The sequence below is a fragment of the Astatotilapia calliptera genome, chromosome 12 (genome assembly GCF_964374335.1).
Source record: "Astatotilapia calliptera chromosome 12, fAstCal68.1, whole genome shotgun sequence".
In the NCBI taxonomy this organism is placed as follows: domain Eukaryota; kingdom Metazoa; phylum Chordata; class Actinopteri; order Cichliformes; family Cichlidae; genus Astatotilapia; species Astatotilapia calliptera.
The window spans coordinates 28,053,970-28,076,882 of record NC_137433.1 but is presented as its reverse complement, the minus strand read 5'-3'; the positions used below and the strand labels follow the sequence as shown (position 1 = coordinate 28,076,882).

The 22,913-nt window shown below is 38.5% G+C and overlaps 2 protein-coding genes across 6 annotated transcripts in view; both read left to right on the top strand.

The window, feature by feature from the left end:
* The window catches only part of msh3 (mutS homolog 3 (E. coli)), a 56,854-nt gene extending 46,121 nt beyond the window's left edge, over positions 1-10,733 (top strand). For 3 of the 4 annotated variants that reach the window (XM_080309342.1, XM_080309344.1, XM_026188804.2), the window contains 3 exons: positions 6,642-6,774; positions 6,922-7,090; positions 10,156-10,733. In XM_080309342.1, the coding sequence (XP_080165468.1) occupies positions 6,642-6,774; positions 6,922-7,090; positions 10,156-10,237 (384 nt within the window). In that variant the 3' untranslated portion in view covers positions 10,238-10,733. Of the gene's footprint in view, positions 1-6,641; positions 6,775-6,921; positions 7,091-7,227; positions 7,361-10,155 lie in introns of those variants that run through there. The other variant, XM_080309343.1, reaches the window with a different exon arrangement.
* Positions 10,734-13,754: 3,021 nt separating this feature from the next.
* The window catches only part of rasgrf2b (Ras protein-specific guanine nucleotide-releasing factor 2b), a 49,247-nt gene continuing 40,088 nt past the window's right edge, over positions 13,755-22,913 (top strand). For both annotated transcript variants that reach the window (XM_026188801.2, XM_026188800.2), the window contains exon 1: positions 13,755-15,364. In XM_026188801.2, coding sequence (XP_026044586.1) covers positions 15,089-15,364 — 276 coding nt within the window. In that variant the 5' untranslated portion in view covers positions 13,755-15,088. The remainder of the gene's footprint in view (positions 15,365-22,913) is intronic.

The following is a 22,913-nucleotide window of genomic DNA, read 5'->3' as shown; positions in this document are numbered from 1 at the left end:
AATATATTTTTTTGTTTTTCTTATAAGTTTTTTAAGGTTTAAAACATTTGCATTCTAGAAAAATGAGCAAAGATAGTGAGAAATGCTAAGTGTCCGTTTTCTCAGCCTCAAGGAGTATTTGTTTTTGTAACTGCTTGCAGGTAATACTTTGGATTTTCACTCTTTAAAAACCTGATATCTCACCCAATGGTAGCAGGGATAAACTCTCACAACCCCATCCTGACTCCGGTAAGGATAAGCGGAAGAGAATGGGAAAAATTCTTAATGAATTAGCTTTATCAATGACTAATTAATTAGTTAACTAATTGTTTCAGCTCTGATTTCTTCAGCTTTCAGTGCACCCCGGGGTGGTCCGGTAATTAGCAACCATTAGCACTTAATCAGATCATTTTCCAGACTGCAACCTCCTCCTGTCATGCTCATTTTTTTTTTTGGTCCAGTGTCATTAAACAGGTGTAAATAATAAATTGCAGACTGCAATGATTTTTGGAATTTGTAATAATGCATTTAATATAAAATAGTACAACATAAACAGCGGGGCACCATACCAAATCTTACGACTTAGACATTTTCATTGATATAGAAAAAAAAAATTGATAATTTTGAATTTGTTTTATTAACACTTTCAAAGACTACATACTCTGAATCATGCCATGACTGGATATGAAAAAGAGCATCTCAGAAGCGGTGGGGAAGCGTTCACAACATGTTTACCACTGTGTTGCATCACTTCTTCTTTAAACAGCACTCTGTAGGTGTTTAGGCACTGAGGAGAACAACTCCTGAACTTTTGCAAGCGAAATCCTCTCCTAAAGCATATTAAATCTGCACAGAATTTGGGGTGTATATTTTTGCATTTTTTTGTTTTTTGATGAACCAGATGTTTTCAGCAGGTGACAGGTCTGACTGCAGGCAGGATAGTTTATCACTGTTGCTTTTACTGTTGTAGCATGAGCAGAATGTGGTTTGGCACTAAAATAGGAAAGACCTCGACTTCCAAAGACACTTTGTGAATACCGGCTTATGTTGCTACCCTCTCTCTCTCTCACTCTCTCTCTCTCTCTCTCTCACTCTCTCTCTCTCTCTCTCTCTCTCTCTCTCTCTCTCTCTCTCTCTCTCTCTCTCTCTCTCTATATATATATATATATATATATATATATATATATATATATATATATATATATATATATATATATATCTCATTTGTCTTTATAGATGTCCAGATTGCTTATGCACTAATGCACCCTTATAACATTGCAGATGCTGGCTTTTCAACTGTGTGGCACATGGTCTCTCTCTCATCTTTAGCTCAAAGGATGTAGCTTCCATCCACAGAACAGTTTTCTGCTTTGCATCAGTCTCTGTGGGGTTTTTTACATTTATTATTAATAATATTAGTATTATTGTGCTATTAGAAGTTTTAACTTGGATTTGAGGATGGAGTGGCACTGACAGCAGTTTTCAGAAATGTTGCTGAACCCATGCAGTGATTTCTTTTCATTACATTACATGCCTGAGGGCCTAAACATCATGGCTACTCAGTATTAGTTTATGTCCTGGCCCCTTAATTACAGAGATTTCACAGATTCTTTAATATTATGCAAGACAGAAAAATGATGGCATTATGCTATTCCTATTTTGTTTTTAAACTATTTGCCCACATTATCTTTCACAGACTAAAAGCCCCCAGTTTTAATTCTGGAAAATTCCGAGATGCCCTTAGTCTTGTTACTGCTTTGTTGCCAATTAACCTAATTAGTTGTGAGAGGGTGTTTCTTTTTTTTTTTCTTTTTTAGCATTACACAACTTTATTTTTTCATCTGTCCCACCTCTTTCGAAATGCAATTCTAGCATGAAATCTAAAACAGTAACACATTTCAGCATATAAGCCTTCATCAGAAAGAAAACATTCATGAACAAAAGTCCATGAACACACTTAATCTTTTCCAGTGGTATTCCACCAATAAGGCCCTTCGACATATGGACTTCCACCAATAGCAAGCTTCCACTTTGAGAGTGAAAAATGCCACCTATATGACGAGTCTTCAGAATAACTTGAGGAGATGCAAGACGCCAAAAAGATACCAACAAACATTCAATCAATTCAATCCAAAGCTGCACCAGCCACATATAACCATAAATCCATCGTCAAAGGCAAATAACGGTTCTAACAATACAGTTCAGTTTATAAAATAAGAAGTAAAATCATTTAGTGGCCTGTAGTTTAGAAATCGGCAAAGCTTCCATTTGGTTAAGACTCCTTTGTCTGTTACCTCTTTGTATTGAAAGAGGAATGTGGTCAATTCCATCGGCTTGCAGTGTAGAAGGGCTACCATTATGAAAATCCAGGTGGTAATTAATTTTGCTCGTCCGCTAATCTATCCTGCAACCTTGCTTTTGTTCTACCAATGTGAAAAACTTTGCAGCTGGAATACTCTCGCCTATGAGCATATATTTCTCAAAACACAATCGAATTTCATGGATTCGACATTTTAGATTTGGTCTTTTTCAAATGTTTAATTGGTTTAGACATCATTTTATTGCACTGTACTCCACATGTTTTGAAAACGAGACTGTACTGCGTGTGTTGTTTGAGGAGTGTGGGAGTGACCCTGCACATGTCTTTTAGACAGATGTATTACTACTGACATGTGACCTTTCCTAGAGCGAGCGGTTAGTGGGCTGATCCTGGAGCCCGCTTGGACTCCCGCAGCAACCTGTCTACTGTGATGATGTGAAATTTAGGCCTGCTCTACCACGAGAGATCGTACATACATTCTTGTCATTACTGTCATCACTGGGCTTGGTGGTTAATTATAGCAGTTTTTATATCAGTCGTTAATGTATTTTCAGTTTTCAAATCAGTTTATAGCGAGTGGGAGAAAAGGTTTTCACAGTACTTCTGCACTCACTTCTCCATTTACATGATTGGGTTGTTAAAGTAATCAGGAAAAGGAAATGCATTTATTTTCGTTAACAGCTTTCAGCGGCTGTCTTGAGAGAGCAGCGCTAGGTAAAATGTTTGTGCATGCATTTGACAGAGGCTGGGTGAGTGAGTGCATGCACCACTCGCTTTTTGTGATTTTCATGTCTTAACCTTAATGCCACAGTTCAGCTGTGTAGCCTTTGGATAGCTCCCAGGATTGACGGAGATTAAAGAATCACAGGATGGAGTGACGTGTCTTCACTTCGCTGAAAATCTCTCCAGAGCCTAAAACGCCTAAATTTGGTATTTACAGTGACAGGCAAAAAAAAAACCCTGAAGTGACTGAAAATGGGAATCCTTAAGACAAAGGGGAAAAAGTAAACAGACTAGGAGAGGGTGGTGGTGGGGGGTTTACACAATAGTTTGTATTGATTCAGCATACTGCAGGGGTACAGAGGCACTTAAGTAATGCCAAGCCAAAGAACAGTTGATATTGATGCTCTGTTCTTTGTTTTTCAGCTGCTGCTTTGGCTTAGTTGCAGTAACACAGTGTTACATAATTTAACATTTGTTGTAATACCTACCATTTGGTGCACAGTATGTATTACTTAATCTCTTTTCTTTTTCCTTTTTGTCTTTCTATTATTTTTCCTATTTTTTTTAGAAATTAAAAAAGTAAGTAAATGGATAAATATACTATTAAGTCAAAAGACTAAGAAAAACTTGATAGAACAAAATGCAGATATTGGTAAATTAGTGCTGTTGTTGAAGTGGTTAAAAATGTCAGCACACAGATTGGTGAGTATGCCAGAAAAGAATCGCAGAGGCCTTAAAGGTCATCAAAAGTTCCAGTTCTTAAATTTCATCTGGTCTCATTGGCAGTTCCAAGTTTCCATTTTCTCCTCTAATATTTTGTCTTCGATCGCAGTGGTTGTCAGCCTAAACTGTGATCCATATGTGCATGTGATCTCATTTTTGTTATTCATTGTTTCCTATCAAAGTAATTTTCTGGTGACCCCTTATATTCATTTCATGACCCACTGGGAGCCTCGGTGTAAATACAGCTGATCTAATACATGGATTATCACAAATTCTATAGACATTTAGGATTCCTACTGACTTAAGTGATCCCCTAACTAAGCTTCATTACCACATTTGTGATTTAACAATTCTGATGAAACTGAATACAAATCCTCACATCATGCTCAGAATAAATGCATCCTAAATTCTCCATCCAGGGAAATGACTTTGAGTCATGTCCAGAGATTGCAAAATTAATGATATTCTCAGCAGCCTCGGGTATACTCTGTTTCTCTCAGTTAGCAATATTAGCATGTTAAAAATGTAAACTCAAATATAGAAATGGCACCATCAATTGGGAGAGGTTAGAATCAAGACTGACACTCTAGGCAAGGGGATTTAACACACTAGAAATTCCACATGGAGTGTATTTGATGGTTTGTGGCTCTTCTTGAGTCACAAATTTTTGCTCACTCTGATTGCTTTTGAATCCATTTTTATTTCACCAATATTTCAACTCCCTGTCTATTAAAAAGGACGGATGCGAGAGGCTGTTACATCTGCTGGAATCTGCTTATTTGGCATTGATGGAGGCAGGTTTAAGTGACTGTGTTTAGCATTAGAATCAGGCGCATTGCTGGAAATGGACACAAATGTCTCATCTAATATGTTTCCATGCTGCACATTTGTTTTGTAGTCAAGTAATCACTGTACTTCCAGTACAGTGATTACTTGGTAGGTTTCCTCAGAACAGCTTTTTAACTTTTTTGCATGTTGCATTTTTTTCATCTTTTCACACTGGGCAGAGAGAGAGGAAGGCTGCTCTCAAACAAAATAACTGTTTTCTAAGAAGCCAAGTGCAACATTATTCTTGCACAGTGATTAGTTGATTAGCTGTTTTGTGCTTAGTCCTTTGATGTAATAAACATAGTCTGGTGATAGTGGGATATCAAATTTCCTATAAGCTTATAATCTTCTGTATGGTTTGTAAGAGGCAGAGTTTTTGAATGGTAGTATTTAAGGTCAGCCCTGGGGGGGGGGGGGGGGGGGGGGGGGGGAGAAAAGCTTCACAGGCTTTGTAGTCTAGAAGTCTAGATGTTTACAAGTAGAGCTGCCTTATTAATCAGAGCTTTCCTCTGGACACCCGTTTCACAAGCCTTCACTTTCCTTTCAATATCTGCAGCCCATCTTAAAGTAATCGAATGGGTACCTTACAAGTGCATTAGTCTTTAGGAGGACCATTTTCATCACAGTGGGTATGAAAACGCTTATCTCTCTAGACTGACGATCTAGCATTAATTAACCAGTGGATACCATACTTAATGGTCTCTGTGCAAAAATAACTATTTTACCATTGTTTTATAGATGGAGCACATAAGATAAATTCCATAAACTGGAAACTGAACTCATTTTGAAACATGTTGCTAAAGATTTCAAGATTCCTTTTGCCCTTTTAAGTCCAATTTTCCTCCTTTGTTGCAGTCATTTACTGTATCCAAGCTTCAATCAGATAAAATGAAGCTGACTCAGTCTGAGTTCCAATGTGCTCCCAAGCTTAAGGATAATGGTATGATGTGGCACTTTTACAGTCGTGCCACAGTGATAAACGTGTGTGAAAGGAGTGAAGAAGTGGGTGGTCTCCTTCTTAAGCAAAGGGTAATCTCTGTCCAACTCTCAGGAAAAAACGGTCCATGATGAATATAACATAACACGATTTCCCTAAATGTTACCATAACATAAAAATGATTGAATAATGAATCATTCTTGTTTTTTTCTGTACAGCCATTCTCCAGGTCAGGGCTGTTGTGATGGCTTTACCATACACACTGCTTTTCTGATTGCTTGCCTTTTTGCCTCCACATGTGCTGGGTTTGGATTATTATTGGTGCTGGGAATAATGAGCCAAACCTAGGTGATGGCTTGGGTTTAGGAAATATTATTATTGGCAGCAGAGGAAGCATCACGTCATCCTAATCAGAACTCTTCATGTGGGCTGCAGGTGTGACAGAGATTGTTTAAGCTGTTGCAACATCAGAATTGAAAGTTAACTTTTGCACTTTCGAAGCTTCAGTAGATACTAGTTATGAGTGGACTGTCCCAGCAACAACACCTTGAATTGTTGGAGAATTTGTTCTGTTGATGTCATCAGGTAGCTGTGGTTTTACTGAGCTCAGTGCAGCATGCACACAGAAAGCTTTTGCACCTTTATTTTAGAGTTCATGCATACATTCTGTGCAAACCACAGTCAGATGTTTTTTTGTAATATATAGGCATTATGTAGAGCTTCTGAGTAGGTGTGAATGTGGTAGTTGCATTGTCAGTAAATAGTAACGTGCCAGACATGGCAGCTGGAGGCTCATTTAATGTTATCACTGGATCGCCTGCGCTCACTTTTTTTGTTGCAGTTTACCTAGATGAAGAACATTTTCTGCAACAAAAGTGACAACCATTTCTGGGAGCCTGCAGAGCTTCAAGCGCAATGATGCCATCCCTACCTGCAGCTTGCTGTTTTTTACTGAATAGTTTCTCACACAGTATACCAGTTGCTTTTGAAAATGGATGACCCTGTTTGTGCTTTTATCCTGATCCTTAACATTTTAAAGAATAAGTGTAAAAGACTGAAGAAGTTTCCAGAGGTGCCATGTACTCAATGTTTCTGGATGTTATTGCTTATCCATCTCACTCTCTCTCTTAGGTGAAAGCCCTAACCCTGTTTGTAACCCATTATCCTCCTCTGTGTGAGCTGGAGCGGGTGTATCCTGAACATGTGTCTAACTACCACATGGCTTTCTTGCTCAATGAACCTGATATCTCTGCTGACACTGATGGTATGTACACACTGTTTTCAGTGTTTTCATTAATTTTTGGTTTCCCTGTTGCTTCGAATGATTGGAATGATTTCAACTTTGGTCATTTGCAAATGCTTGACACTTTAAGATTGTAATATATTACGTGTATATGATGTGCACTAACAGATGGAGAAGTTCAGCCAGAGTTCATTACCTTCTTATACCAGTTAACTGAAGGAGCTGCAGGGCGGAGCTATGGTCTGAACGTTGCCCGACTGGCTGACATCCCAGATCCTATACTGCTCACTGCTGCTCACAAAGCCAGAGAGCTGGAGAAAGTGGTCGACGCTAGAAGGTACGCGTTCACATTTAACCATTTCGTAAAGGCATGATTCCACTTAAATTACACATTGAGATCAGTTTAATAGTATGAGGATCAATGTATGCTGTAGTTCTGGAGTAGATTCTAAAAGGATTCAATTTTTGTTTCAGCTGAAAACCTACTTTAGAAATTAGCATGGAGAGTCAGAATGGACGCATCCCAACTTTAAAACAATGCAGTAACCTGAATTTGTTCAGCTATCAGTGGGGTGGTGAAATCCCAGAGGTACAATTCATGTAACAGATATGTGTGTGAAGGTTTACAAGAGACCAAAAACTGTGTTGACTTTTCTAATACTAACATGAACTGTGGAAATAAGCCTTTTGTTCCCAGATGATGTACACTTGTGGCACTATTTATGCCTGCTTTGATTTTTTTCAAATGATTGGCACCCCTGTAGTGTTGCTAAATAACCTTGCTTTTTCCCCATGCAGTGGTAAAGTGAGACTGCCAAGTTGAATTATGGGAATTTTAGAAACCAGTGTTTTTGGAGTGTCAGCTATGTTAAGAACTAAAAGGCAGAAAACCTGAGCTTCTGCTGCTATTTTTTTAAGTAATTTTTTTTTATGTCCTCTAACTTTGTGTGAGTGTGATACTATTTTGTTTGAGTATCCTGTAAGTCTTCCAATACATTACAAAATGCAGTCCTGTGTTTTGGAGAGTTTTATGAAAAAATAGAGCCTGGAAGCTGAAAACTAGGGTTGAAATGTGTGCCATGAAATAATAAAACTCAAGGGAGCTCTACAGACATGAAACTGAATGTTTTCTTCAGCTTCAACACTCAAATGAGCTAGATTTTATACTTGGGCTGCCACATCTCAATCAGAAAATGTACCAATATTCTTGGAAAATCAGTGCAGACTTTGTCCCCTTCATCAAGACAGGGAAACCTACAAGCAAATCCATGGCAGAATATATACAGCCAGTGCATAAATTTGAAGAAACTGGGGGAAAAAAAGCCTTAGTCACAGTTTGTCATATGTCCAGTCCTATTTTCCATTGGATAATTTTATTGGACACTTTCAGAAAGGAATTGAAAATACTGTGTTCCTTAATGCTTATGCAGAGAACTTTCTTTTAGGATCAAGATCAGAAAGATTTAGCCTACAATAGAGCAGGGCGATATGGCCAAAAATATTTATCACGATATATATTTGAAAATTTGCGATAACGATATAACCGACGATATAATTGATGCGAGACAAAATACAACTCCACAACATTACTAGCGCAAAAAGACAACCTTCCATTTATTTTCACTTAAACAAGAAGCTGGTTTTTATGTACATTAAAGCTTTATAAAAATGTAACAGTGCAAATGCAAATTCCTTGCTGAAAGTTTAACCAAAAGGCATTTCCAGTAGAAATGGGCTGACATATCCTGAGCATAACCATGTATAATATCCACTGAAGTTAAAAAGAGGTGCTTTGCAACATTAAACTGCAGTGTGCAGTACGCATTTTTCGGACCATAAGGTGCACGGGATTATAAGGCACATTAAGCGAAACAAAGCAGTCAGATAAATCAAACTTTATTAAACTCATTCTTCTTGCTTCCTCCACTTCTGTACCATTGATTCATTAATGTTGAATTCTCTGGCAGCTGCTCTATTCCCATGTTGTTGCAGTATATTAATGACTAACCTCGTATTGTGGATGGATTATCTCAGTTGTTCTCCTGACTGAAGTTTGGTCCGTTTACAGCATCCTGCCATGCGATTGCATTTGTTTCTAACCATGAAGAACCTTCACGTTAACTTTTATAAGTGGAAAAGTGTTAGTGTTCGTCCTCCAGCTTCACTGTTTATGTTATGCTAACATAGCTGTGTCGCTAGCGATCACGTAGCACATCATTATATACCAGCTAGCCCAACTTCAGTAACCCTACAAACGTCACTGCTGTTTAGTTTCCTGTCTTCATTTATGTTGGAAGTGATAGCAGAGCTGTACGTTTGATTTTTTTTCAGAAATCTCTCAGTCAGAACATGCTATATCATGCTTAGGTAACTAGCGAAACTAGCGAGCTAACTTCCGCTAGCTTCCTGCTAACTTCTAACTCCGTTAAATGTAATAACTTTTGTTTTCATGGATGCCTGGAAGTTAAACTTTATAGTTACACCTGGTAAAGCAGCAATGCTGATCGTTTTATTAAAGATGAAAGAATTTAGACAGTTTTTAACTCTTAAGTGATGCTGCAGTGTTGTTTGACCTGAAGTATACGGAGTTTAGGACCCAGATTACTCCCAGATTTAAGAGCATCTTAGTCCGACAAATACGACAATAACAACGGCCGCTTGCATGTTCTACAAAAAAATGTGCTTTGTTGTGTATCTGACGGACAAACACCAAACCAGTTCCACATCACGGAAGTTGCACCATTTTTACAAACCAATTCTGGTTCATCTGTTTCACTCAACAATCGGCCATGTGCGTATGAAAACAAAGGCACTGCGCATGCGCGTTTTACTCATATTCTATCGCGATATTTCATTTTCCTATCGTTGCCTAACATTATACCGGTATTACCGTGAACGGTATAATATGGCCCAGCCCTAGCCTACAATCAAGTTAAAAAGTAGAAATATGACCAATTCCAAGTTTTTTCTTTATGTTTTTTGCAAGCAAATTATCAGCATATTGCACATTTTTCCAAAAGCAGTCTTCTGTCTCTGTAAATTTGTAAAACGCCACTATCCTCGCTGTGTAACAGACAGCCTGCTGGGAGCTGAGTGTTGCTTAGCTTCCTCCAAAGTAATTCTCACATTATGAAATATCACTCACACAACACCTGTCAGAGTAATCCTCCCTATATGAAATGTTTGTCCTCTGTTTGAGCGAAGCCAAACAATGCACAATAATCACGCACAGAGGAGTTTGAGGTGCAGCTTGCAGGTTAGGAATATGGATTTTATTGTACACAGCTATGTGTGAGGGAACAGTGTGTTTAGACTGTAAGCATATTGGGCAGTGTGAAGACAGGCAATGTTGTACATGCAATACTGTGTGAAACATTTAAGTCTTTGCCTCTTTCTCTTTAGAAAGAATAAGAAACTTCTCTCAGACCTTTGGAGGATCTCCGACAGATCGTCCCTCATGAAATGGCTGCAGTTAAACTCTTGACATCACCGGAACATTTTTCACACCATTGTATGAAGAAAAAAGTCCTAATACCAGTGAACGGGAATACTTTGAGAAGAACAAAAGTACAAATATGCTGACCTGATGGAGTACGTGATGCTGCTCCTTTTCTAGTGTGTACGTGTGGATTTGTGGGGAAAAAAAGGATTTTAACCATCTCAGGTTCTGACAGTCATCACCTTTTCCACTGTAACTGTCATAACGTCAATAATGCCAACTGATCAAGATTGTAGTTATTTAATAATTATTTAAAAAAAAAATTCAAACCTGCCTTACTTGCTGGTCTTCGACGCCATGCTGATTTAGCATTTTTTAATTCCATTCGGTTCCTGTCCATATATGGCATCCACAAAACCAATTGTACAACTTCGCTTATGATAGCAGGTTTAGTTTAGTTATGTTTATTCACGAATCAATCAAAGTTAAACTTCAAACCTGATTAATATTTTAAATAATAAATATAAAATAATTTGTGAAATGTGTCTCCTTAAAAGCTACCCACAGTCCATCAAAGAGCTTTAAAAGATCAGATAATACGCACCAAATATGTGTGTGTGTGTGTGTGTGTGTGTGTGTGTGTGTGTGTGTGTGTGTGTATATGTATGTATGTATGTATATATATATATATATATATATATATATATATATATATATATATATATATATATATATATATATATATATATATATATATATATATATACATACACACACACACACATATATATATATATATATATATATATATATGTGTGTGTGTGTGTGTGTATATATATATATATATATATATATATATGTGTGTGTGTGTGTGTATATATATATATATATATATATGTGTGTGTGTGTGTATATATATATATATATATATATATATATATATGTGTGTGTGTGTGTATATATATATATATATATATATATATATATATATATATATATATATATATATATATGTGTGTGTGTGTGTGTGTATATATATATATATATATATATATATATGTGTGTGTGTGTATATATATATATATATATATATATATATATATATATGTGTGTGTGTGTGTATATATATATATATATATATATATATATATATGTGTGTGTGTATATATATATATATATATATATATATATATATATATATATATATATATATACACACACACACATATATATATATATATATATATATATATATATATATATATATGTGTGTGTGTGTATATATATATATATATATATATATATATATATATATATATATATATATATATATATATATATATATGTATATGTATATATATATGTGTGTGTGTGTATATATATATATATATATATATATATATATATATATATATATATATATATATATACACACACACACATATATATATATATATATATATATATATATATATGTGTGTGTGTATATATATATATATATATATATATATATATATATATATATATATATATATATATATATATATATATGTGTATATATATGTATATATATATAATTGTACAAGATCAATGGGACCCTAAGAGCCTTCATCAGGAACTCAATGGGGATGTGGCGTACAACACTAGAGGCCAACTCCAAGCCCATAGCACAAGTCACCATCAAGTGCAGGATCTACCAAGGAGATGCTCTGTCCCCACTGCTGTTCTGCATAGGCCTGAACCCCCTCAGTGAGATCATTAACAAGACTGGCTACGGATACCGACTACGGAACGGAGCAGTTGTCAGCCACCTCCTGTACATGGATGACATCAAGCTGTATGCCAAGAGTGAACGAGACATCGATTCACTGATCCACACTACCAGGCTATACAGCAATGACATTGGAATGTCGTTCGGACTGGAAAAGTGTAGTCGGATGGTAACAAAGAGAGGGAAGGTAGTCAGAACTGAGGGGATTGAACTACCAGAAGGCAACATTGCAGACATAGAGGACAGTTACAAGTACTTGGGGATCCCGCAGGCGAATGGGAACCATGAAGAGGCCACTAGAAAAGCTGCAACCACCAAGTACCTGCAGAGGGTCAGGCAAGTCCTGAGGAGTCAGCTGAATGGTAAGAACAAGATCCGGGCCATCAACACGTACGCCTTGCCCGTGATCAGGTACCCTGCTGGGGTAATAGGCTGGCCAAAGGAGGAGATAGAAGCCACTGACATAAAGACAAGAAAGCTCCTTATCATGCATGGAGGGTTTCACCCCAAGTCCAGCACCCTGAGGCTGTACGCTAAGCCGGGGCCGGGGACTGGTGAGTGTCAGCACCACAGTCCAGGATGAGACAACGAACATCCAAGAATACTTTGGGAAGATGGCCCCAACTGACCGAGTGCTCAGTGAATACCTCAGGCAGCAGAAACCCAAGAAAGAGGAGGGAGACGAGGAACCATCATGGAAGGACAGGCCCCTGCACGGTATGTACCACCGGCAGATAGAGGAGGTGGCTGATATCCAGAAATCCTACCAGTGGCTGGACAAAGCTGGACTGAAAGACAGCACAGAGGCACTAATCATGGCAGCACAAGAACAAGCTCTGAGCACAAGATCCATAGAGGCTGGGGTCTATCACACCAGGCAAGACCCCAGGTGCAGGCTGTGTAAAGATGCCCCAGAGACAATCCAGCACATAACAGCAGGGTGCAAGATGCTAGCAGGCAAGGCATACATGGAACGCCATAACCAAGTGGCCGGCATAGTGTACAGGAACATCTGTGCCGAGTATAACCTAGAAGTCCCGAGGTCAAAATGGGAGATGCCCCCAAGGGTGGTGGAGAATGACCGAGCTAAGATCCTGTGGGACTTCCCGATACAGACGGACAAAATGGTGGTGGCTAACCAACCGGACATAGTGGTGGTAGACAAACAGAAGAAGACGGCCGTAGTGATCGATGTAGCGGTTCCGAATGACAGCAATATCAGGAAGAAGGAACACGAGAAGCTGGAGAAATACCAAGGGCTCAGAGAAGAGCTCGAGAGGATGTGGAGGGTGAAGGTAACGGTGGTCCCCGTGGTAATCGGAGCACTAGGTGCGGTGACTCCCAAGCTAGGCGAGTGGCTCCAGCAGATCCCGGGAATAACATTGGAGATCTCTGTCCAGAAGAGCGCAGTCCTGGGAACAGCTAAGATACTGCGCAGGACCCTCAAGCTCCCAGGCCTCTGGTAGAGGACCCGAGCTTGAAGGATAAACCGCCCGCAGGGGCGTGCTGGGTGTTATATATATATATATATACACACACACATACATATATATGTGTATATATATATATATATATATGTATGTATGTGTGTGTATATATATATATATATATATATATGTATGTATGTATGTGTGTGTGTATATATATATATATATATATATATATATATATATATATATATATATGTATGTATGTGTGTGTATATATATATATATGTATGTGTGTGTGTGTGTGTATATATATATATATATATATATATATATATATATATATACACACACACACATACATATATACATGTGTGTGTATATATACAATATCCTATCCTAACATACATTATGATATGAACCTACAGTGTATCACAGTGACACATAACAATAATAGCTATGCTTTCAATTTCCCACAAGGGAAATTATTGTCTTACAGCAGCAGGATAAAGAATAAAAATAGTACCGTCTACAATAAAAAACATAGTTAAAGTCAAAGTATTCAAGGCGCATAGCAAGGGCCTCTGTGATTAAAAAAAACAAAACAGAAAATAAAAATGAAGTTAAGAATAAAAAGTAAGAGTGCATTGCAAAAGATTAGTGCAAATTGCATTAATACATAATATGTACGCTATGAATGAAGGTATATATATATATATACTGTAGGTTTTGAAGGATCCTTGCCACATAGGATTCAAAATCAAACATTTTATTAGCAACTGTCGTAATAAAGTCCGTTTGAAGACAGACAGATTGCTTTGAAGCTCATTCTAAATTTGTGGACCTCTAGAACAACCCCAAGTTACTCAGAGATTCAAGTTACACAGGAGCTGTGTTAACAGTGTCTACTGTAGCCTAAAGCCTTCATCATCCCTCAGCCAAAGACAAGAAGCAAACTGCAGAACTTTGGTAACATTTTTCTCCGTTTCAAACTTGAGCTGACGCCGAGTTTATCACGTCCAGCAGCTCCCCCTGGAGCATCGAAAGGTTTTATCTATTTAAGATTTAAAAAAAAAAAAAACATGCATAGGAATAACCCGAAATATCTGTAAACTTAACTTGGATATAAAATGAATTCCCAAAACTACAAAACATTTGCTGTTGGAAAAAAGTACAGAAATAATTCACATTTGCTACACTGTAAGCTAAAGACCTCACTCACTCTCACAATCGACCAACTCACTGTCGCTCCGCCTTTAATTCCGCCAACTCCAAGATCAGCGCGCATCACCAGAGAGAGAGCGAGAGAGACCTAGTGAGAGTGAGTGTGCGATAGAGAGAGAGAGTAAACCACTGCCAAAGCCGATTACAGTCTATCGGGACTGCGACTCTGTGTCCACTTAAGAGGGTTCTTCCCTCTGTGAGCGGCACGCCTCTCGCTTTCTCTCGCTTTCCATTTGTTTGATTGTAAAAGCGAAGGATGGATTTATTTGAGTGAATGCGGGACTCGGGCATCTTTACTATGAGTTCCTCTGCAGAAGCGCTTCCGTCAGCGGGGCAACTTTTCTATGCACCACGGCGCCGCTGAGCCGCCCGTCGCTCTGTGGCAAAGTTTCCACGCAAGCCCCGGGGAACATGGGCTCGCAGTGAACGCACCGGTTGTCGCACTTTCTTTTGTCTACACAACAGTACAACAATATGCAGAAGAGCGTCCGCTACAACGAAGGGCATGCGCTATTTTTGTCGGCGGTCGCGCGTAAAGAGGGGACTAAGCGCGGCTACCTGAGCAAGAAGACGGCGGAGAATAGCCGATGGCACGAGAAGTTCTTCGCCCTTCACCAGAATGTACTGTTCTACTTTGAGAACGAGCAAAGCGCGCGCCCTGCTGGGATTTACCTGTTGGAAGGATGCACCTGCGAGCGCGCGCCGGCTCCCAAGATGTCCACCACTGGGAAGGAGGCGCTAGAGAAGCAGGTGAGATTGAATGCCAACAGGGGAAGTCAAATCACCGAACCTTGCTGTGAATGAGCGCGTTCAAACGTCTAATGTCACCTGCCACAACTTTTAAAAACGCTGCATATCCCAATCCCACTGACGTCACTAACATCATAAACTGAGCCAGGCACTCAGTGTATAGAAGTCTGTCAAAAGAGAGGAAGATTACCAAAACCAGTCGTGGTTTTTCAAAGATATTTTGTATTGACTTACTTGTGTGGAATGTTACACATTCTTATATTAATCAGAATTACACGATCAAAACTTCTCCTCGCTTTATTACAGACGGCAATATATAAAGAGCAAAGAGATCATGCAGCCTCAGACTAAGGTGCCTGCAGCAGCTCATCCTCTCTGCTCGCTTCAAAAAGCCCTGCAGTGAGAAGAGCTCGGAGTGCATCCTCCCAGAGCAGGTGACCATTCCCTGATGTGCCATAGAGAGCAGGCCGGGGGGGGGGGGCACAAAGCTTTCACACCTCATATCTTTGTCCACAAGTTTAAAAGTCAAGTACTTGTCGCTGTCTTCGACACTATAGCTGAAACAGCTTTCTGTCTCCGTGAGGTCATAAGCTGCCAGTTGCAAAGACAAAAACTGAATGAATCAAGTAATCCCATCAGTTTAAAGGATTTATTCCAACACACGGGTTATTTTTGTTTCCAAATATGAATTATGAAAACCACAAGACTGAAAGATGTATGTAGCTTCAACTCAAATTCATGTCAGTCTGACAGAGTCCAACAAAACAGTGCAGCAACAGGTTCTTTGTCTAAACAAGTTGATTTTTATTCTGTGTTCCACAACTCAATAAACCTGTGTAATCTTAACGATTAATAAACATTTGTAACTGTGATGTAAATGGACTGATTCTTATATAGGGCTTTTCTACTCTCCTGGAGTACTCAAAGCGCTTTATACAACATACCACATTCACCCAATCACACCCATTCTCACAAGCACGTTTTCTATACTTAGTGCTTTCTAACTACATTCACACACATTCATACTCCGATGGATGCATCGGAGAGCAACTTGGGGTTAGTATCTTGCTCAAGGATACTTGGCATGCAGTCAGGAGGAGCCCAGGATCAAACCAACCTTCCGATCAGTAGGTGACCTGCTCTACCTCCTGGGCTACAGCCACCCCATGTAAAGTTTTATGTGTGTAACATAAAATGAACATATTCTATAAATCGTGTGTTCATTTGCTTTACTTCATTGCTGAACAAAACAACAGTGAAGCTGTCATTAGCTTCGCTGTTGTTTGGTTTCTAGGAAGGATTTAGACTTGTGTTGTCTGGGTCAAGGCTGGCCAATCACTTATTACCTGTTGCCCAGAAGCTGCAATTTGAACTGAACTATTGGTTTACTCTCAACCAGGCTGCTGTGTCCTACAAACATAAAGTCCATCTAAATGTGCAACTGAATTGCTGATCATTTGACCAAAGGCGTATTTAATCCCTGCATATATATATATATATATATATATATATATATATATATATATATATATATATATATATATATACACATGTGTATATATATATATATACGTATACATATATATGACATATATATTAATGTTTTATTAATAATAATAATAATAATAATAATCAAGTCATTACAAGCAGCAGGAACACAAGTGACCTAAATTCAGCTGAACTGATAAATTGTAGCCTTATGACTATGTGGTGGGCGTACCCCACCTCTTGCCTTATGAAAGATGGGATAGACTACAGCCCACTCCACCTTCTGCGAATTGGTTAAAAAGATGGACAGATGAGGATTAATTGGAAAATATAGACATGTTGGGTCCATATTTTGGCTGCAAAAGCGGTAAAATGAAAATCTACATTTCAGACTTTATGCGTGGAATGCAGCTGCAAATACCAGATGATCTGGATCTGTTTCAAAATGCAGCTAAATGACAGAGCAACAGCCCTCCTGTGACTGGCACTACAATTTCAAATAAACCTCTGCAAGTTAAAGCCAATTATTTCTATGCAACTTTAATATACAATACAGGACTCACTGCTGAATCCTTCAAGGCTGAAAAGGGTTAAGGTTTAATACATTTACAGCAGGGAAATATTTTAGGGGGAAAGTGTTGTGACAGAGCTCTTGGAAGTTGCCTCAGCATTGTTGCTCCGAGAGTTAGCACATCTTGTTGCTAGGAAACATTTGACTTAACATTTGAAAATGCATTTCATTGATAAAAATAAATTAATGAATTAATTTTAAAAAAATGCCTGTTTTTTGTCATACACAGATTAATCTTAGGGCCATATCAATCAGTGAGTCAGTCTTATGGTGAAAAAGTTATAACAAAAAAGACAGACTTACATTGGCTTTATGGAAGAAAAGGGAAGCAGAATAATTCCTGCTCCTGATTGCAGTTTTTAGCAAACCTCGGGGACTGTGTGTCAGCGTCATAGCCGTAAAAATGGAGGGGGAGGGATACACTGGAGAGTGCTGACTTTTTACTCTGTGAGGAAGTAATAAATAGACAGTGAGTGAATGCAAATTTAATCACGTAAGAGGTAAGGAGAGGTCAAAAAAAGCCAACCAATAATAATCACTCAACGATATCCATCTCCACCTACTAATACAGTTGATTTGAATATACAGTGTGAAGAAAATTAATTCCAGATGTGTAGGAATAGAAGGATAGAGAGTAGATCCAGCACTGCCGCTTTGAGTCTTTCTGCATGTTAATATGTTGTTACTATTGATGATTAAATGAGAATAAGTCTTGCTTTTGTAAGAGCAAAATTACATGTTGTTCCAGCCGCTAATATTGGCATTGATGTAGGCATAAAACCTGTCTCTTTTGATGTTAGAAAGCTTGGCAAGTATTATGTTGTATTTAAACCTTTTTTTCTTTTTAAACATTCCCACTGACTGTCTCACTCTCTCCCTGTCTGTCTCACTTTCATACTACAGCTGTGATGTTTAATTAGGGTTATTTTCAATCTGCCCTCAGCTGAAACCTCGACTGCTGCTAGTGTGTGACTGTTTAACTACATAGCTATGCACACAGGAGGAACCACATAACTCTGACATTTTGTCTGGCTCATGAGGCCGTGTGTGGGCTTTTGTGTTTCAGATGATCAACACTTCAGTAAAGGAGGATTTCCATGTTCAGTTTGATCCCGAGTTTTATCCCTTATGTAAGTGTTTAGTTCAGAAAGACAGAGAAAAGCCTTCCATATTGCCATTAGTTGCTCTTTCTCCTCACTGTTAGTCTGTGCAGTGGAGTGAATCTGCCAGCAACCTGCAGTATGACACCCCCACAGTGAGCCACAATAGAACCACACAAAGAACACACAGCTCTCTCCCTTCTTTTCTCCCTGTTGTACTCCGATAGACACAAACCCTTCAAATAATTTGGAGAGCATTTACACCAGTCTGAATGGTTTCCACAGCGACTGTGAACCCGCTTTGCTTATGTGAATATGCATGCATGTGTGTAAAAGACTGGTACAATCAGCTGTGTATAATTGTCAAACTCTCCCTCCCCCCTTCATCAAGCGGCCAGTTGTTTATTGATTTTAAAGTGAAGCACAATTCATTAGAGGCCATGAACCAGAACCAGATGACCATTAGTCACTGGTGGAGTCTCTCTTCAGCTTGTCACCCATATGTCAAACGTTGCTGAGCAGCTCATTGTGTTTGGTTCTGTAAAGGCCATTGTAAAACCAAATAAGCTATAACCTTTGTGTTTGCACCAGGGTCTAATAAAAAAAATATAGAGAACAGGAATGGTGATCAGGTGCAGGGACCGAAAGTTGTTAGAAGCTTTGAGAAGTTTCTTCAACAAAACTTGCCATAGTGGGAAAGTGAGACAGTCAGCGGCAATGTTTAAAAAAGATTATGCTGAATAAAAGTTTATAACAGAACATTTGTGGCAGTTTGTTTTTATTTATCATGTGGTCCCACATGTTTGTTCATCCTTGAGTTGACTAAAAATGGTATTAGATAGGGCAGCGGTGGCAGCGTGGAGGTTAGCACAGCAAGACGGTCCTGAGTTTGAGTCCACGATCTGGCTTCACCCTCTGTGCAGAGTTTGCGTGTTCTCCCCATGTTTGCGTGGATTCTCTCTGTTTCTTTCTACTCCAGCTTCCTCCCACAATCCCAAGTCATACTACACTCAAACTACAATTTCCCTGCAGTTAGGCGCTATTGGCTAGATTTGCCAGATGCGACAGTAAGTGCCTGTAATTTACAACATTACCTTACATAACACTGAGTAAACCTAATGTGTGGCTTGATCGAGGTTTGAGAAACACTGGTTGAGATTGTGATGTGACTGACTCAGTGGATTGAGATCTGGTGACTGTGGAGAACATTTGTGCCATGTTCAGGAAACCAGTTTGAAATCATCTGAGATTTTTGGCATGGTGTGTTATCCTGCTGGAGGCAGCCATCAGAATATGAGTACACTGTGCGCATAAATGAATTGACATGATCAGCACTCAGATAGGCTGTGGTATTACCAATACTCAGTTGGTTTAAAGGGCCTAAAGTACGTGAAGAACATTCGTAAACGTTGACATTCTCGTGTTTAACTGTACAAAAACTGGGAAATCATGTTTACTGCTTGCTACATTTACACCTTCTTTTAAATATCTATAAGTCGATCACAGGGAAGATCCCATGAAATGGCATAGCGTTGAGAGAGAATCAAAACTGACTTAAATGAAAAGGTTTTTAAAATTTCATAAAATTGTACAATAGCTTGCTGTTAATATCTTTTGCCTGTGAAGGAGTAAATAATTCTCTAATAATTCTCACTTTTTGATCAGGAATCATATAATATTGTGGCTTGTTGCACTGTGTTTTCTAACCTCACATGTTTTCTAAAACCACAACATTTTAAGAAATGTTACAATAAATTGTTTCCCTTTGCAGAGAGAACGAGACTTCTAAACATGAATATTTGTACAATTTGTGTTTGCAGCGTAGTTTGTTAGCTTTGAAGGAGACAGACTAATTGGACTACATTGGGATTGAATATTTTATAAGAATGGATGGGATGCATGGGAATGGTGCAATCATTTAATTGAGTACTGTTTGAGTTTAATACAGTGTGTATGTGTAGCTACAGTATATTCACAGATGGGTTTCCTTTTACAAAAGTGAAAAGGTGGGGCGACACACTAGAGTTGAAGTGTCAGTGCTGACTTCCTCATGTTCATGCATGTGTGTGTAATTAGTTCTCATTAGAAAGCTCCTCTAGCTCTAAGTCCCCCTCTCTGGGTCTTGTGTTTTCACTATTGCGCGCATTAATTGGAACCGATTCGTCCCGTACACCCTGAGTCTGATTTGCTTTTCTCTGCGGGCTGATTTTCATTTTGCTGTTAAATTTTTTGCCAAGTGTTAGAGCCATTATGAACCTCATTAGTTTCAGAATTTAAAGCTGGCATCTAGCTTAAAATCTGTCTGTTGTGTTTGAAGTCTTGGTAACAATGGGAGCAGACCTTATGTACAATAAAACACTTATACTATAATAACTGTGAACAGTATCTGCTTTTAGCTAGTACTCTTACTTCTGTGGAAAATGTCTGAGTATGTCAAAAACTACAGATCTACAACCATCTGTAGGCTTTACAGGAAAAAGGAGAAAATATCCAATGAATGGCAGTTCTTGGGGAAAAATTGTTTGTTGATGTTACGGGTCAGAGGAGAATGGCCAGACTGCTTTGAGCCGAACGGCAGGTAACAGGTAACCGCTTGTTACAATCGCCGTAGAGAATCTCTGAAAGCACAACACATGGAACCTTGAAGCAGATGAGATATGGCAGCAGAAAGCTACGCTGGGTACAATTCACACATAGGCTCTCCAAAATTAGACAATAGAAGCTTGGAAAAACAATAACTGGTCTGACGAGTCTTAATTTCTGCTCTAACATATAGATGGTAGTCTCAGAATTTGGTGTAAACGCAAAGAAAGGATATACTAGAGTTTCAGGCTGTTGTTGGTCAGGAGGATATTTTTTGGCGTACTTTGTGCCACTTGGTAGCAATTGATCACCTTTTAAACACAGCTGTCAACCTGAATATTGTTTCTCCCAATGTCGGTCCCCTTATGACAACAGTGTGCCCATCTTCTGTGCCATGCCACAAACATCAGACTATTCCAAACTAGTGTCTTGAACATGACTCAAATGATTCAGATTTAGATCATGGATGTGCAGGCGACAAATCTGCAGCAGCTGTGCGAGCCATTATGTCAAAATTTTATTTTCATATAACATTGTGTCAGCCAATTTTTGTTGTTTTTTCAAACTTAGTTTGAGTTCTAACTGTAGTAAACCATCTTACGAACAGCATAGTTTCACTTACCTGGTAAATATTGCATTAAAATGTAATGTTTTTCTCCTAAATTAGATCATTAAAGGAAACAGGGGAGTAAAAATATTAACACTCTGCTGTTTCTTACACTATACCGAGTACCTTTAATTTTACAGGGCTAATCCTGTTTATAAAATTTGTCAGGCACCATGCTGCTACATTTTTGGCAGGGTACATGTGAGAATAATATAAATTGTATTTCTCAGTCAATGTTGGGCTGATCATCATTCTCCTCAGATGGGCTTAGAATGTTTGTGGTTACTCCATAGGTTGTTGACGCTCTTGGAATTGAACCTCTGTATTCACAAGTGGTGTTATATCTGGAGCTGCTGCCATCTATTATACGTGATCCTTCTAGCTACAGGTATAGATATAGGAGATGTGTCTCTGACAAACTTTAGCATGAAGGAATACAACCGCCTGGTGCCTTCATATATGTTGTCTTTACTTATGAGGACTGGATTTTACAAGATCCTGTTAATTTTCTCAAGAAAAAAGTAAAACTGATCCACTGTCTGCTTGGAAGCCTCTGATGTTGCTCTCTGGGAATTACAGAGGAATCTCCAATTCAGTATCTCCTGCATTAAGGCAATAAAGTCACACAGTCACTATAACGCAACAAATGTGTAAGATGAGGCCAAAAGCCTGTTGATGCCTTCATATGAGGGATTTGCTTTTGCATGTTTAATTTGTGTGTATTTAACTAGTAGAGTAGGAGGATGGGAGTGAAAATAAACTGCGGAGGAGGGGAGCAATTTGATTAATCCCTTTTAAAAGAAATCTCAGATAGACAGGTAATCCCCAATCAGAGTTTTCTGGGGCAACAGTTATTATTGTATTAGTATATATACAGTGGGTAGATATGTGTGAGAACAGTCTGGATATTTTATTTGTGTATGTGAGAGAGGAAAAGACTGCCCCACACTTTATTATACAAACTTCTTTGAAGGAAGTGAACAGCATGGAGGGCAATAAAAAAACAGTGGGATGTGGGATGTTGATTCAGTGATTGTCACATTAGCTGGTAGCCTACATCATTAGCTGAATTCGGTGGTTACATAAAGTACCGCTGCTGCCGCTGCTGCTGTCAGATTAATGTTTTGTGTCACGTTGCAATGACAAGTCTCCAGGAAGTGTATTTAAAAAAAAGTTCATTAAAGCTTTTTGAAATTACAG